The 16,716-nt window shown below is 46.9% G+C and overlaps 1 protein-coding gene across 10 annotated transcripts in view; it reads right to left on the bottom strand.

The window, feature by feature from the left end:
• The window catches only part of RTKN (rhotekin), a 100,262-nt gene that overhangs the window by 16,160 nt on the left and 67,386 nt on the right, over window positions 1–16,716 (bottom strand). For all 10 annotated transcript variants that reach the window (XR_016308639.1, XR_016308640.1, XR_016308641.1 and 7 more), the window contains exons 2-7: window positions 15,988–16,187; window positions 9,538–9,599; window positions 5,585–5,638; window positions 5,108–5,225; window positions 1,597–1,809; window positions 651–745 (exon numbers count right to left, since the gene is read on the bottom strand). Coding sequence is in view for 5 of the 10 variants with exons in the window: in XM_089663478.1 (XP_089519604.1) it covers window positions 651–745; window positions 1,597–1,809; window positions 5,108–5,225; window positions 5,585–5,638; window positions 9,538–9,599; window positions 15,988–16,187 (742 nt within the window). In the remaining 5 variants the exon portion in view is untranslated. The remainder of the gene's footprint in view (window positions 1–650; window positions 746–1,596; window positions 1,810–5,107; window positions 5,226–5,584; window positions 5,639–9,537; window positions 9,600–15,987; window positions 16,188–16,716) is intronic.

The following is a 16,716-nucleotide window of genomic DNA, read 5'->3' as shown; positions in this document are numbered from 1 at the left end:
CCACGGGGGGGCGCTCTCATCATTCCCCACAGGGGGGGGCGCTCTCATCATTCCCCAACTAACCATCATTCTCATCATTTCCCATACGAGGGCGCTCTCATCATTCCCCAAATACCCAACACTCTTATCATTCCCCAAATACCCATCACTCTTATCATTCCCCAAATACCCATCACTCTCATCATTCCCCAAATACCCATCACTCTCATCATTCCCCACAAGGGGGCGCTCTCATCATTCCCCAAATACCCATCACTCTCATCATTCCCCACAGGGGGGCGCTCTCATCATTCCCCAAATACCCATCACTCTCGTCATTTCCCATAGGAGGGCGCTCTCATTATTCCTCACAAGGGGGCGCTCTCATTATTCCTCATACGAGGGCGCTCTCATTATTCCTCATACCAGGGCGCACTCTTCATTCCTCATACGAGGGCGCACTCTTCATTCCTCATACGAGGGCGCACTCTTCATTCCTCATATACCCATCATATACGATGAAGATACACATCCAGTATGGGATGGTTGTGCTGAAATCTGCTGGTTTGTGGTGCGTCTGTTTTACACGTTTGTTGCTTTTATCGAGGGTTACATCCATTTTTACCTCCACCCTCAATCATACGTTCCGCTTGGCAGGTTCGGTGATTTACCTGAACTGTTCATGGTGAGGTCGTGAGTGCGGAAGCCGTCCTGGACGTCGGACAGAGTCAGCTTGGTGTGGGCCAGCAGCAGGAACTTCGGACCCCTGAAACCATAGAGAGGGACATACAGAACATTCCGGATATATAGGTGAGACCACATGACCCGCCTCCTATCACTCATCATGAAACACGTCCCACCAATGAGATCCTACAGGAGATCCACCTACACATTTCCCTCTGCACCCAGCTGCTGGAATTCATGAGGCTTCCCAATGAGATGTCCTTCTGTAGATTGGTGTGACCCAAATCGAGCGTAGTGCCACCATCACCCCAATACACCCACAATGAGCCCATTATGGGTCACATGGAGAAGGCAACGGTTCAAGGTTGCTATGGTAATAGAGAGGGCCTATTAAAGACTCCGAAATATTGCCTTCTGCAGGTGACGTGTGCAGGGAGGTGGTGGTCAGAATGTGTCTTTGGTATCGGAGATCATTGGGTTTCTCCTAGGCCAAGGATATTATTTCCTTCTGCCTCCTATTGGGTGACGTCTTCCAGTAGAAGGAGAAGATTCCATGTATAGCGTCAGTTACATTGTCAGGGAAAAAAAGGACATAAGTCCATCTAGTTCACCCAAGAGGAGAAAAACAAACAAATGGAAACGCTCCAGATAGAAGGGTCCTTGGATCACAGGCTTTGCCTGGAGACAAGTCTAGAGACCCTTCCTTCCCAGGCCTTGCATTGTCATCATTTTGTCCCAGGATTGGGTCAGAGCTGAGGATGTGTGATAGTCCCACCTCCTCCATAGGAATAAACATGCCCCCAGTGCAGATCGGACCCTGTGTACTAACGAGACAATACATGAGCATCTTGTATTATGAGGTCACTCCCTGTCCATGTAGGGCTCATTATGGTCTGATGGCGGCCTCAGGTCTGGCCAGTGCTGGTCACTCACGGGACACTGGGGACAGGCAGAAGAATGGGGCTTCCTCCTCCATTGCTAGACGCTCCGTCCATGGCGGCTCGAACCCTCCGACCCGATGAGCGACCCAGGGAGCTGCTCAGCTTGGTGGACAGTCTTCTGGGGGTCCCAGACAGAGAGAAATCCTCATCCACAGCACAGCTGTATAGCTGGAGACTGAGCTCAAAACTGGGCTCCACGTCCGAGCTGCAGAGAAAAGGCAAAATACAATGATAAATAGGGGGGGGGGGGGGGGGCAGGCGAATGTCTGAATGGGACTCTATGAATGTGAGGCAAGACTGGTGATTGGTGAGTAATACAGGCAGGATTGGTGATAGGTTGGGCAGTAATACGGGAGGGATTGGTGATAGGTTGGGCAGTAATAGAGGAGGGATTAGTGATAGGATGGGCAGTAATACAGGAGGGGTTGGTGATAGGTTGGGCAGTAATACAGGAAGGATTGGTGATAGGTTGGGCAGTAATACAGGAGGGACTGGTGATAGGTTGGGCAGTAATACAGGAGGGACTGGTGATAGGTTGGGCAGTAATACGGGAGGGATTGGTGATAGGTTGGGCAGTAATACGGGATGGATTGGTGATAGGTTGGGCAGTGATACAGGAGGGATTGGTGATAGGTTGGGCAGTAATAATGGATGGATTGGTGATAGGTTGGGCAGTAATACAGGAAGGATTGGTGATAGGTTGGGCAGTAATACAGGAAGGATTGGTGATAGGTTGGGCAGTAATACGGGATGGATTGGTGATAGGTTGGGCAGTAATACAGGAAGGATTGGTGATAGGTTGGGCAGTAATGCGGGATGGATTGGTGATAGGTTGGGCAGTAATACAGGAGGGATTGGTGATAGGTTGGGCAGTAATGCGGGATGGATTGGTGATAGGTTGGGCAGTAATACAGGATGGATTGGTGATAGGTTGGGCAGTAATACGGGATGGATTGCTGATAGGTTGGGCAGTAATACAGGAGGGATTGGTGATAGATTGGGCAGTGATACAGGAGGGATGGTGACAGGTTGGGCAGTAATAATGGATGGATTGGTGATAGGTTGGGCAGTAATACAGGAGGGATTGGTGATAGGTTGGGCAGTAATACAGGAAGGATTGGTGATAGGTTGGGCAGTAATAATGGATGGATTAGTGATAGGTTGGGCAGTAATATGGGATGGATTGGCGATAGGTTGGGAAGTAATACGGGATGGATTGGTGAAAGGTTGGGCAGTAATACAGGATGGATTGGTGATAGGTTGGGCAGTAATACGGGATGGATTGGTAAAAGGTTGGGCAGTAATACGGGATGGATTGGTGAAAGGTTGGGCAGTAATACAGGAAGGATTGGTGATAGGTTGGGCAGTAATACAGGATGGATTGGTGATAGGTTGGGCAGTGATACAGGATGGATTGGTGATAGGTTGGGCAGTAATAAAGGCAGGATTGGTGATAGGATGGGTAGTAATACAGGAAGGATTGGTGATAGGTTGGGCAGTAATACAGAAAGGATTGGTGATAGGTTGGGCAGTAATGCGGGATGGATTGGTGATAGGTTGGGCAGTAATACAGGAGGGATTGGTGATAGGTTGGGCAGTAATACGGGAGGGATTGGTGATAGGTTGGGCAGTAATACGGGATGGATTGGTGATAGGTTGGGCAGTAATGCGGGATGGATTGGTGATAGGTTGGGCAGTAATACAGGAGGGATTGGTGATAGGTTGGGTAGTAATACAGGAGGGATTGGTAATAGGTTGGGCAGTAATACGGGAAGGATTGGTGATAGGTTGGGCAGTAATACAGGATGGATTGGTGATAGGTTGGGCAGTAATACAGGAAGGATTGGTGATAGGTTGGGCAGTAATACAGGATGGATTGGTGATAGGTTGGGCAGTAATACGGGAAGGATTGGTGATAGGTTGGGCAGTAATACGGGAAGGATTGGTGATAGGTTGGGCAGTAATACAGGATGGATTGGTGATAGGTTGGGCAGTAATACGGGAAGGATTGGTGATAGGTTGGGCAGTAATACGGGAAGGATTGGCGATAGGTTGGGCAGTAATACAGGATGGATTGGTGATAGGTTGGGCAGTAATACAGGATGGATTGGTGATAGGTTGGGCAGTAATACGGGAAGGATTGGTGATAGGTTGGGCAGTAATACAGGATGGATTGGTGATAGGTTGGGCAGTAATACAGGATGGATTGGTGATAGGTTGGGCAGTAATACGGGAAGGATTGGTGATAGGTTGGGCAGTAATACGGGATGGATTGGTGATAGGTTGGGCAGTAATACGGGATGGATTGCTGATAGGTTGGGCAGTAATACAGGAAGGATTGGTGATAGGTTGGGCAGTAATACAGGATGGATTGGTGATAGGTTGGGCAGTAATACAGGATGGATTGGTGATAGGTTGGGCAGTAATACGGGATGGATTGGTGATAGGTTGGGCAGTAATACGGGATGGATTGCTGATAGGTTGGGCAGTAATACAGGAAGGATTGGTGATAGGTTGGGCAGTAATACAGGAGGGATTGGTGATAGGTTGGGCAGTAATACGGGATGGATTGGTGATAGGTTGGGCAGTAATACAGGAGGGATTGGTGATAGGTTGGGCAGTAATACGGGATGGATTGGTGATAGGTTGGGCAGTAATACGGGATGGATTGGTGATAGGATGGGCAGTAATAGAGGATGGATTGGTGATAGGTTGGGCAGTAATACGGGAGGGATTGGTGATAGGTTGGGCAGTAATACAGGAGGGATTGGTGAAAGGTTGGGCAGTAATACGGGATGGATTGGTGATAGGTTGGGCAGTAATACAGGAAGGATTGGTGATAGGTTGGGCAGTAATACAGGAGGGATTGGTGATAGGTTGGGCAGTAATACAGGAAGGATTGGTGATAGGTTGGGCAGTAATACAGGAAGGATTGGTGAAAGGTTGGGCAGTAATACGGGATGGATTGGTGACAGGTTGGGCAGTAATACAGGAGGGATTGGTGATAGGTTGGGCAGTAATACAGGAGGGATTGGTGATAGGTTGGGCAGTAATACGGGATGGATTGGTGATAGGTTGGGCAGTAATACAGGAAGGATTGGTGAAAGGTTGGGCAGTAATACGGGATGGATTGGTGACAGGTTGGGCAGTAATACGGGATGGATTGGTGATAGGTTGGGCAGTAATACAGGAAGGATTGGTGATAGGTTGGGCAGTAATACGGGATGGATTGGTGATAGGTTGGGCAGTAATACGGGATGGATTGGTGATAGGTTGGGCAGTAATACGGGATGGATTGGTGATAGGTTGGGCAGTAATACGGGATGGATTGGTGATAGGTTGGGCAGTAATACGGGATGGATTGGTGATAGGTTGGGCAGTAATACGGGATGGATTGGTGATAGGTTGGGCAGTAATACAGGATGGATTGGTGAAAGGTTGATCGGCATTTCAGTAGGGATTGGCTTTCATTCCTATTACGATACGATGTACTAGATACTCACAAGACAATGGGGTTCTCGAAGCAGATATCTGTGGCTGTTCGATCCACGAAGACCATTTCTGTGTCACAGACCTCCCCTCGGATCTGCAGAGCACAGAACACGGCACAGCGATGGAGCTCTGCAACACACAGAGAGGTGGGAGGTGAGATTGGTGACATGTCTGATTACACCATTTATTGGACACGGATCATAGAGTGACCAGTTTCCGAATCTGCTTGATTAAGATGTTCTAACGTGTGACCAAGAGGGACAATGCTGAGCACACGCCACACACGTGACAACTTTATCTGGCAATAACAAGAATTCATGAGAGACATTCCATTCCATGTGACAGAGGACACCACCATGCACTCATCGAATTATCTGATGTAAAGTTCTGACACTTCGAGGAGGGCAGGGAATATTGGGTGGAGTGCTGTGATTGGGTGTTGGGGGCGTGGCCTATACAGAATGCATTGAACACTGCTATGGGCTCACCTCCTTTATTCTTGAAGTATTCGCTGTCCTTCCACATGAGGGGAATCCGGAGATCTGCAGAGAGACAAATACACTCAGATATGTATATAGAATTGTACACATAATTCAGCTTCAAGAATCGGTTTCACTAAGGTGGTATTTCAGTTATGGGCGGGGCCTGGTGGGAGAAGTTGCCCCCCCACCCCCCAGGCTTCTTAAATCTCTTGGATACCCCAGCAGCAAGATCTCCCTGCTATAATTCCTGACTGTGTTCCTGTCCCCCTGGGATTTTTGGGTGTTCCTGCGGGTGGTTTTCCCTGGGAAATGTCCACAAAACAATGGCCCTGGACCTGGACTTCAGTAAAACATCCAGAACAGGTCCGGGAAGAAGGTTGGGAAGACAAGATGGAAAGGCCAAGGGCCAAGCCACCCCAGGAAAAAAAGTTGAAACAGCAATATGATGGGGCCCTGAACTATCCAAAATGGGTCTGGGAGAAGTATCCCCAGAGAAAAGTGAAGAAGACAAGATGGTGGGTACTTCAATAACATACCCAAAACAGGTCTGGGGAGATGTTTTCCCTGAGGAAAGCACAAGAAGATAGGATGGTGGGGCCCTGTACTTTGGTAACGTATCCAGAGCAGGTCTGGGGAAAAGTATCCACCAAGGAAAGGTCCAAAAAGACAAGATGGTAGGACCCTGAACTTCAAGAATGTATCCAGAAATGGTCTGAAGAAAGGTTTCCCTTAGGGTAAGGTTGAAAAGAGAAGATGGTGGGGCCTTGTACTATGAGTATCCAGAACAGGCCAGGGAAGAAGTTTCCTCCAACGAAACGTCAAGAAGACAAGTTGGTGGGGCCCTGTACTTTGGTAACGGATTCAGAACATGTCTAGGGAGCAATGTCCACCAGGAAAGGTTAAAATGACAAAATGGTGGGGTCCTGGACTTCAATAAAGTATCTAGAACAGGTCTGAGGAGAGATTTCCCTCAGAGAAAGGTTGAGAAGAGAAGATGGGACCTTTTACTTTGATAACTCCCTCCTCACCGGCCTACCTCACCACAGGCTATCCCCGCTTCAGTCTATCCTGAATACTGCGGTCAGACTCATCCACCTTACTAACCGCTCTGTATCCGTCACCCCCCTCTGCCAATCCCTCCACTGGCCTCCACTCAGTGTCCTCCACCCCCCTGTGCCAATCCCTCCACTGGCCTCCATTCAGTGTCCTCCACCCCTCTCTGCCAATCCCTCCACTGGCCTCCACTCAGTGTCCTCCACTCCCCTCTGCCAATCCCTCCACTGGCCTCCACTCAGTGTCCTCCACCCATCTCTGCCAATCCCTCCACTGGCCTCCACTCAGTGTCCTCCACCCCCCTCTGCCAATCCCTCCACTGGCCTCCACTCAGTGTCCTCCACCCCTCTCTGCCAATCCCTCCACTGGCCTCCACTCAGTGTCCTCCACCCCCCTCTGCCAATCCCTCCACTGGCTTCCGATTGCCCAATGGATAAAATTCAAAATGCTAACATTGACGTACAAAGCCGTCCACCATACTGCCCCGAACTACATCACTGACCTAATATCCAAATACCATCCAAAACGTACTCTCCGCTCCTCATAAGACCTCCTCCTCTCTAGTTCCCTGGTCTCCTCCTCCCATGCCCGCCTCCAGGACTTCTCCAGGACTTCCCCCATCCTCTCGAACTCCCTACCCCAATCTATCAGACTATCACCTACTTTCCTCTCCTTTAGGTGCTCCCTGAAAACCCATCTCTTTAGGGAAGCCTAGCCTGCCCTCAGCTAATTGCCGATCTCCTCCACTCTTCCTACCACCCCATCCCCCACAGCTATTCCTCCTGTACCACCATCCCCTCCCTCCTAGATTGTAAGCTCCAAGGATCAGGGCCCTCGCCCCCCTCATGTATCACATTGTATTGGTATTGTTCTGTCACATGTTCTGTCCCCTCTGTAATGTACAGCGCTGAGCGAACTATTGGAGCTTTATAAATACTGTATAATTATAATAATGTATCCAGAACAGGTCTGGGGAGAGGTTTCCTCCAGTGAAAGGTCAAGAAGACAAAAAGATGGGGCTCTGTATTTTGGTATTGTATCAATAACAGGTTTGAGGAGAAGCCTTACCAAGGTGAAAGTGAGGCCCTATCCATATGACCATATCCAGCACAGGTCTAGGGGAAGGTCTCTCCCAGGTAAAGGCTGAGAGGACAAGATGGTGGTGCCCAAGAGTTTGTTGACATATCTAGAATGGGTTTGAAGATTCCTACAATATAGGAGAGGTGAGCCTACATAGTGTAAACCAGGACCATGGACTACATCCCGGGAACAGGAGCTTCGTGTTCAGAAGATGAGAGCGCCAACAAGTCTACAAAGAGTTCACTAATGGTGGGGCTCTTAGAAGAAGCCAACATCTTTCTGGGGTACTAAAGGGGCCTCCTTCATCAAGGCTACAAATACCCCAACCTCTGGAGGAGGAATATACAGTGACAACCAGAAACACATAAAGCAGTTATTTCACCACTTCTTATAAATAGTTCTCATATATATCATTACAGTACATTATTAGTAGTAGTAGTAATAATAATAATAATAATAATAATAATAATAAACATGCACAAAAATTATTATCTATTTATACACAATTATTATTATCTATTTATACACAATTATTATTATTTATTTATACACAATTATTATTATCTATTTATACACAATTATTATTATTTATTTATACACAATTATTATTATTATCATTGGTGTTATTATTTTGCATTTTTATTATTACTATTATTAGTAGTAGCAGTATTTATAATAATAATAATAAAAATACACAATAATTATTATCTATTTATACACAATTATTATTATTTATTTATTCACAATTATTATTATATTGCATTTTTATTATTATTAGTAGTAATAATGATAATACATACACTCTATTATTTATTTATACACACATTTATTATTATTATTATTATTATTATTATTATATTGCAGTTATTATTACTATTTTGCAATTATTATTATTATTATTATTATTATTATTATCATTGATGTTATTATTTTGCATTTTTATTATTATTATTAGTAGTAGTAGCAGTATTTATAATAATAATAAAAATACACAATTATTATTATTATTAGTAGTAGTAGTAATAATAATAATAATAATAATAATAATAATACATACACTCTATTATTTATTTATTTATACACACATTTATTATTATTATTATTATTATTATTATTATATTGCAGTTATTATTACTATTTTGCAATTATTATTATTATTATCATTGATGTTATTATTTTGCATTTTTATTATTATTATTAGTAGTAGTAGTAGCAGTATTTATAATAATAATAAAAATACACAATGATTATTATTTATGTATACACAATTATTATTATTATTATTATTATTAGTAGTAGTAGTAATAATAATAATAATAATAATAATACATACATACACTCTATTATTTATTTATTTATACACACATTTATTATTATTATTATTATTATTATATTGCAGTTATTATTACTATTTTGCAATTATTATTATTATTATCATTGATGTTATTATTTTGCATTTTTATTATTATTATTATTATTAGTAGTAGTAGTAGTGGTTGTAGTAATAATAATAATAATAATAATCATTGTGTATACATAAATAATAATAATAATAATAATAATACATACACTCTATTATTTATTTATACACACATTTATGATTATTTATTATTAGTATATTGGAGTTATTACTATTTTGCAATTATTATGAATATGATTTTGCTCTTTTTCTTCTTCTTAGTATTTATAATAATATTATACAGTATAATTAGGTTTTATTACACGTTATTATTATTATTATTATTATTAGTAATATACGGGATATTGTTATTATTTATGAATATATTACTGTATATATGTTATTGTAAGATACGGGACATACAGACCTGAGATGGAGAGTTTCCCCTTACAGGGGAGCCGGTCATCCACCGATCCTCCGTCTGACGGCCTGGAAGACACCAGAGGACAGAGATGACATACTGGAGTCAGGAAGATGGCGTCACATTTAGCACCTTGGAAACATGGCAGCCTCTCAGGTCATCCTATATCCAGCACAGGGGGGTTGTATACGGGTAGTGCATTACACTGAGCATTGAAAACATTCCATTCAAACTCCATGCAGCTGATCAGCACGAATGTACACCCCCCTCCCCCCCCTCCCGGACTGGTGCTGCAGCTTTAAGGAGAAGGGGCTTCCTCAGGGGTGGGCCCTGCACTTTGTAGGGGAGGCGTGGCTTCACACGTATGTGCGTACAACAATTACCTCTGTTCATAACCTTTCATATCTCCATCTTTTCAAATTCCCACCATGATGGTCCTTGTTCCAGCACTTCCTGTTACAGGGTGACAACGCTCTGAACCCATCCCACATTTGTTCTCCTGCGTTGTCACCCTGTCACAGGGGCTTCTGATGGAGACTACAAGTGGCTGTTTCTACACACATTACGCAGACATGGTCCACTGTTGTCACCGTCAGGGAACTCGCCCTGAGAAATGTCAGTCATCGATGGATTGCATAGTGATAGGAAGTGGCTGCAAAGAGGCAGCAGGAGATCAGCAGTGCTGAGATGGGATAAAGGAGGAAAAAAGGTGAAGGAGGATTATTTAATAAACGGCAACAATAGGATAGGAGCCGAGAGCGAACTATGGCCGGCCATACACGGGTTGAGATTCGACTGATTTTTCTTCCGAAAGTCGGACCCAAGACTAATTGGATGATTTTCTCTCTCTTAGCAGGTCAATGGCACCGGCCGATTTTCGTGGTTCCTCCCGTTTTCGGTGATCAGGCATGTTGGAAAATTCATGAAAAACGACCGATTTTGGACTCAATGATGGTACGAGGAGAGGAGGGGGAGAGAGGAGGAGAGAGGAAGAGGAGAGGAGAGAGGAGGGGAGAGGAGAGAAGAGGGGAGGGGAGGGAGAGGAGAGGAGAGGAGAGGGGAGGGAGAGGAGAGGGGAGAGAGGAGAGGAGGGGGAGAGAGGAGGAGAGAGGAAGAGGAGAGGAGAGAGGAGGGGAGAGGAGAGAAGAGGGGAGGGGAGGGAGAGGAGAGGAGAGGAGAGGGGAGGGAGAGGAGAGGGGAGAGAGGAGGAGAGAGGAGAGGAGGGGGAGAGAGGAGGAGAGAGGAAGAGGAGAGGAGAGAGGAGGGGAGAGGAGAGAAGAGGGGAGGGGAGGGAGAGGAGAGGGGAGGGAGAGGAGAGGGGAGAGAGGAGGAGAGAGGAGAGGAGGGGGAGAGAGGAGGAGAGAGGAAGAGGAGAGGAGAGAGGAGGGGAGAGGAGAGGAGAGAGGAGGGGAGAGGAGAGAAGAGGGGAGGGAGAGGAGAGGGGAGGGGAGGGGAGGGAGAGGAGAGGGGAGGGGAGGGGAGGGAGAGGAGAGGGGAGAGAGGAGGAGAGAGGAGAGGAGGGGAGGGAGAGGAGAGGGGAGAGAGGAGGAGAGAGGAGAGGAGGGGGAGAGAGGAGGAGAGAGGAAGAGGAGAGGAGAGAGGAGGGGAGAGGAGAGAAGAGGGGAGGGAGAGGAGAGGAGAGGAGAGGAGAGGGGAGGGAGAGGAGAGGGGAGGGGAGAGAGGAGGAGAGAGGAGAGGAGGGGGAGAGGAGAGGAAGAGGAGAAGAGAGGAAGAGGAGAGGGAGAGGAGAGGAGTGGAGAGGGGAAGGGAGAGAGGAGAGGAAGAGGAGAGGAGAGAGGAGAGGAGAGAGGGAGAGGAGAGGGGAGGGAGAGGAGAGGAAGAGGAGAGGGGAGGGAGAGGAGAGGAAGAGGAGAGGTGAGGAGAGGGGAGGGGAGGGGAGGTGAGGTGAGGGGAGGGGGGAGAGGAGAGAGGAGAGGAGAGGAGAGGGGAGGGGAGGGGAGAGGAAAAGGGAGGAGAAGGGAGAGGAGTGGAGAGGGGAGGGGAGAGGAGAGGGGAGAGGAGGAGGGAGGGGAGGGGAGAGGAAAGGAGAGGGGAGGGGAGAGGAGAGGAGAGGGGAGGGGAGTGGAGAGGGGAGGGGAGAGAAAAAGGGAGAGGAGAGGGGAGCAGAGAGGTGAGGGGAGAGGAGAGGGGAGGAGAGAGGTGAGGGGAGAGGAGAGGGGAGGAGAGAGGAGAGGAGAGGAGAGGGGAGGGGAGTGGGGAGGGGAGGGGAGAGGGGAGGGGGGAGGGGAGGGGAGAGGGGAGGGGAGAGGGAAGGGGAGCGGAGAGGGGAAGAGAGGGGAGAGGAGAGGAGAGGGGAGGTCTTACATGTCCTAGTTGTCCAGAAATGACATCTTCAGAAGACATTCTAACGATCTCTAGCAGTCTATAGTGAGGTATTTCAGATGTTGGGGGGAAGTGTTTCCCTGCGCACCGCTCACTTCCTGCCTGCTAATCCTACAACATCGAGCTGAGAGCCTGAGAACGTCCAATGAGGGGAGGTATTTCCCTGCACACAAGGCACTTCCTGCCTTTGTCCCCACTGAAGAGATACATCCTGTCTATTTGTCATGGTGTCACGGAGACAGGAAGTGATGGGAAATCAAAAAATGTCACAGCTACCAGCAGGACGGGACTAGAGTGGAACCCTTCCAATGGAGACCCCTGTTCTGGTGAGAACGGTATAAGAGGGGATTTCCCTCCACAGTCACTTCAGGAGAAATCTCCCCCGTGGAACACAGACGGCAAACAAACCCGAGAGGAGCTTCAGCCCTTCAGTACTCCAGGATTTAGGTAAACTGTACATCTGCTGACCCTTTAAGGCACCCTAAGGCCTCGCTAAGGTGTCAGACATGATGACCATACTGTCCAAGCACTGGACGCCATGTGCCAATACAGGAGCTCTTCTCCATAGAAAGGTGAAGGATTGGGCAGATCAGGACTTGGGAAAAGATGCGTCTCTCAGAACACCACCAATCCAGAGCTCTGATCATTCCCAAAACATGTATGGACAGCCAACGCCCAACCAAATCATTGTGGCCTACATCCCAACCCGGGAATACAAACACTCCAAACATCAAGGACCGGCCATGGCCACGTGTCCCATATCCTGAGCTGGGAAAACGAATATTCCATACATGGAAGACCGGCCATGGCCACGTGTCCCATATCCTGAGCTGGGAAAACGAATATTCCATACATGGAAGACGGGCCATGGCCACGTGTCCCATATCCTGAGCTGGGAAAACGAATATTCCATACATGGAAGACCAGCCATGGCCACGTGTCCCATATCCTGAGCTGGGAAAACGAATATTCCATACATGGAAGACCAGCCATGGCCACGTGTCCCATATCCTGAGCTGGGAAAACGAATATTCCATACATGGAAGACCAGCCATGGCCACGTGTCCCATATCCTGAGCTGGGAAAACGAATATTCCATACATGGAAGACCAGCCATGGCCACGTGTCCCATATACTGAGCTTTCAGATCCTTTGTTGCTCATAGTTTCCTGTGATCTTCCTGGGTCATTTTGTCCCTCCCAGATCCCTCTCCCCCTTGTAATTCCCTCTCTACCTCCCAAATCCCTCTGACCTTTCCAGATCCCAATATCTTTCCAGCATACCTCTGTTGTTCTTCGATCCATCTGCACTTACTGGACTCCTTGGTCCTCCTGAGATCCCTTTATGTTTTGTCCCTCCTTGATTACTTATTACTCCTCAGATCCTTTGTCTCTCTGACCTCTCGGTCCTCCTGAGATCCCTTTATGTTTTGTCCCTCCTTGATTACTTATTACTCCTCAGATCCTTTGTCTCTCTGATCTCTCGGTCCTCCTGAGATCCCGCCCTGTTTTGTCCCTCCTTGATTACTTATTACTCCTCAGATCCTTTGTCTCTCTGACCTCTCGGTCCTCCTGAGATCCCTTTATGTTTTGTCCCTCCTTGATTACTTATTACTCCTCAGATCCTTTGTCTCTCTGACCTCTCGGTCCTCCTGAGATCCCGCTCTGTTTTGTCCCTCCTTGATTACTTATTACTCCTCAGATCCTTTGTCTCTGATCTCTCGGTCCTCCTGAGATTCCTTTATGTTTTGTCCCTCCTTGATTTCTTATTACTCCTCAGATCCTTTGTCTCTCTGACCTCTCGGTCCTCCTGAGATCTCGCTCTGTTTTATCCCTCCTTGATTACTTATTACTTCTCAGATCCTTTGTCTCTCTGACCCCTCCGTCCTCCTGAGATTCCTTTATGTTTTGTCCCTCCTTGATTTCTTCTTACTTCTCAGATCCTTTGTCTCTCTGACCTCTCGGTCCTCCTGAGATTCCTTTATGTTTTGTCCCTCCTTGGTTACTTATTACTCCTCAGATCCTTTGTCTCTCTGACCTCTCGGTCCTCCTGAGATTCCTTTATGTTTTGTCCCTCCTTGATTACTTATTACTCCTCAGATCCTTTGTCTCTCTGACCTCTCCGTCCTCCTGAGATTCCTTTATGTTTTGTCCCTCCTTGATTACTTATTACTCCTCAGATCCTTTGTCTCTCTGACCTCTCGGTCCTCCTGAGATCCCTTTATGTTTTGTCCCTCCTTGATTTCTTCTTACTTCTCAGATCCTTTGTCTCTCTGACCTCTCGGTCCTCCTGAGATTCCTTTATGTTTTGTCCCTCCTTGGTTACTTATTACTCCTCAGATCCTTTGTCTCTCTGACCCCTCCGTCCTCCTGAGATCCCTTTATGTTTTGTCCCTCCTTGATTACTTATTACTCCTCAGATCCTTTGTCTCTCTGACCTCTCGGTCCTCCTGAGATCCCTTTATGTTTTGTCCCTCCTTGATTACTTATTACTCCTCAGATCCTTTGTCTCTGATCTCTCGGTCCTCCTGAGATTCCTTTATGTTTTGTCCCTCCTTGATTTCTTATTACTCCTCAGATCCTTTGTCTCTCTGACCTCTCGGTCCTCCTGAGATCTCGCTCTGTTTTATCCCTCCTTGATTACTTATTACTTCTCAGATCCTTTGTCTCTCTGACCTCTCGGTCCTCCTGAGATCTCGCTCTGTTTTATCCCTCCTTGATTACTTATTACTTCTCAGATCCTTTGTCTCTCTGACCCCTCCGTCCTCCTGAGATTCCTTTATGTTTTGTCCCTCCTTGATTTCTTCTTACTTCTCAGATCCTTTGTCTCTCTGACCTCTCGGTCCTCCTGAGATTCCTTTATGTTTTGTCCCTCCTTGGTTACTTATTACTCCTCAGATCCTTTGTCTCTCTGACCTCTCGGTCCTCCTGAGATTCCTTTATGTTTTGTCCCTCCTTGATTACTTATTACTCCTCAGATCCTTTGTCTCTCTGACCTCTCCGTCCTCCTGAGATTCCTTTATGTTTTGTCCCTCCTTGATTACTTATTACTCCTCAGATCCTTTGTCTCTCTGACCTCTCGGTCCTCCTGAGATCCCTTTATGTTTTGTCCCTCCTTGATTTCTTCTTACTTCTCAGATCCTTTGTCTCTCTGACCTCTCGGTCCTCCTGAGATTCCTTTATGTTTTGTCCCTCCTTGGTTACTTATTACTCCTCAGATCCTTTGTCTCTCTGACCTCTCGGTCCTCCTGAGATTCCTTTATGTTTTGTCCCTCCTTGATTACTTATTACTTCTCAGATCCTTTGTCTCTCTGACCCCTCCGTCCTCCTGAGATCCCTTTATGTTTTGTCCCTCCTTGATTACTTATTACTCCTCAGATCCTTTGTCTCTCTGACCTCTCGGTCCTCCTGAGATCCCTTTATGTTTTGTTCCTCCTTGATTACTTATTACTCCTCAGATCCTTTCTCTCTCTGACCTCTCGGTCCTCCTGAGATCCCTTTATGTTTTGTCCCTCCTTGATTACTTATTACACCTCAGATCCTTTGTCTCTCTGACCTCTCGGTCCTCCTGAGATCCCGCTCTGTTTTGTCCCTCCTTGATTACTTATTACACCTCAGATCCTTTGTCTCTCTGATCTCTCGGTCCTCCTGAGATTCCTTTATGTTTTGTCCCTCCTTGATTACTTATTACTCCTCAGATCCTTTGTCTCTCTGACCCCTCCGTCCTCCTGAGATTCCTTTATGTTTTGTTCCTCCTTGATTACTTATTACTCCTCAGATCCTTTCTCTCTGACCTCTCGGTCCTCCTGAGATCCCTTTATGTTTTGTTCCTCCTTGATTACTTATTACTCCTCAGATCCTTTGTCTCTCTGACCCCTCCGTCCTCCTGAGATCCCGCTCTGTTTTGTCTCTCCTTGATTACTTATTACTCCTCAGATCCTTTGTCTCTCTGACCCCTCTGTCCCCCGGGGATCCCCATCTCTCCGATCCCTCTGAACCCTCCAAGCCTACTTCCCCTTATGTGATGTAGATGAGGAGAGGGGTCGGAGTTATAAGTGGCATATGGCATCATAGTAGAGTCAGTGAGCCGCTGAACGCCATTGTTGGGACTTACCTGCGTGCGCTGTGCTGCAGGACTTGCTCCTCCTTGCGGTGCTGCAGCTCGGACATGTAGGTCATTATACGACTGTTGCACACCAGGAGACTCTTGGCAGCTTCCAGCGCCTGTTCCTTCTGAGTACAGGCCCCCAGAAGCTTCATCGCCCCGTCCCGGATCCGCACCTCGTGGTCAATCCGCTTCTGGATGTCCGTGTCCTGCAAGACAGCGATGCGCACATTACTGATTTTTTTTTTCCAACACAAGTTGTTAAATGTCCTGAAAATGACTTAAACCCCCAAAACAAGTTACACTTCATGAAAGCCGAAAGCCGAGAACCTAAAGATCCTGATGCCTCTCACAGTAACCATCAGAAGCTACAGCAAGGTAGGTAGATCCATCGTCAGACACGTCATCCAGCAATGCCGATCCATGTCAGTTGTGATGCCCAACACCAACCAACCAACCCAACGAAGAAAAAAGCATGCGCCGCCACCGACACACATCTAGGGCGTTCCCTGGTCACCCGCCAAATGACTGGTCCTCTGGATTACAGTTGTCATATACAAGGGGTTGGGGTCTCCTAAGTGGTGGATTGACATTGTGGGCTATGCTTTTTTTTTTTGGTGAATCAGTTATTACTTCTTGATTCATGTAAGGAAGGTGGATATCTGCCCCCCCCCCCCTTATTATAAAGAGACCTTCCAGATGATAAGTTCTCCCCCTCCCCCATAGATTCTCATAACC

The sequence above is a fragment of the Staurois parvus genome, unplaced genomic scaffold (genome assembly GCF_062004578.1).
Source record: "Staurois parvus isolate SC_StPar_1 unplaced genomic scaffold, SC_StPar_1.0 ptg001697l, whole genome shotgun sequence".
Taxonomy (NCBI): Eukaryota; Metazoa; Chordata; class Amphibia; order Anura; family Ranidae; genus Staurois; species Staurois parvus.
The sequence above is the reverse complement of the archived record's forward strand: the minus strand, read 5'-3'. Positions and strand labels throughout refer to the sequence as shown.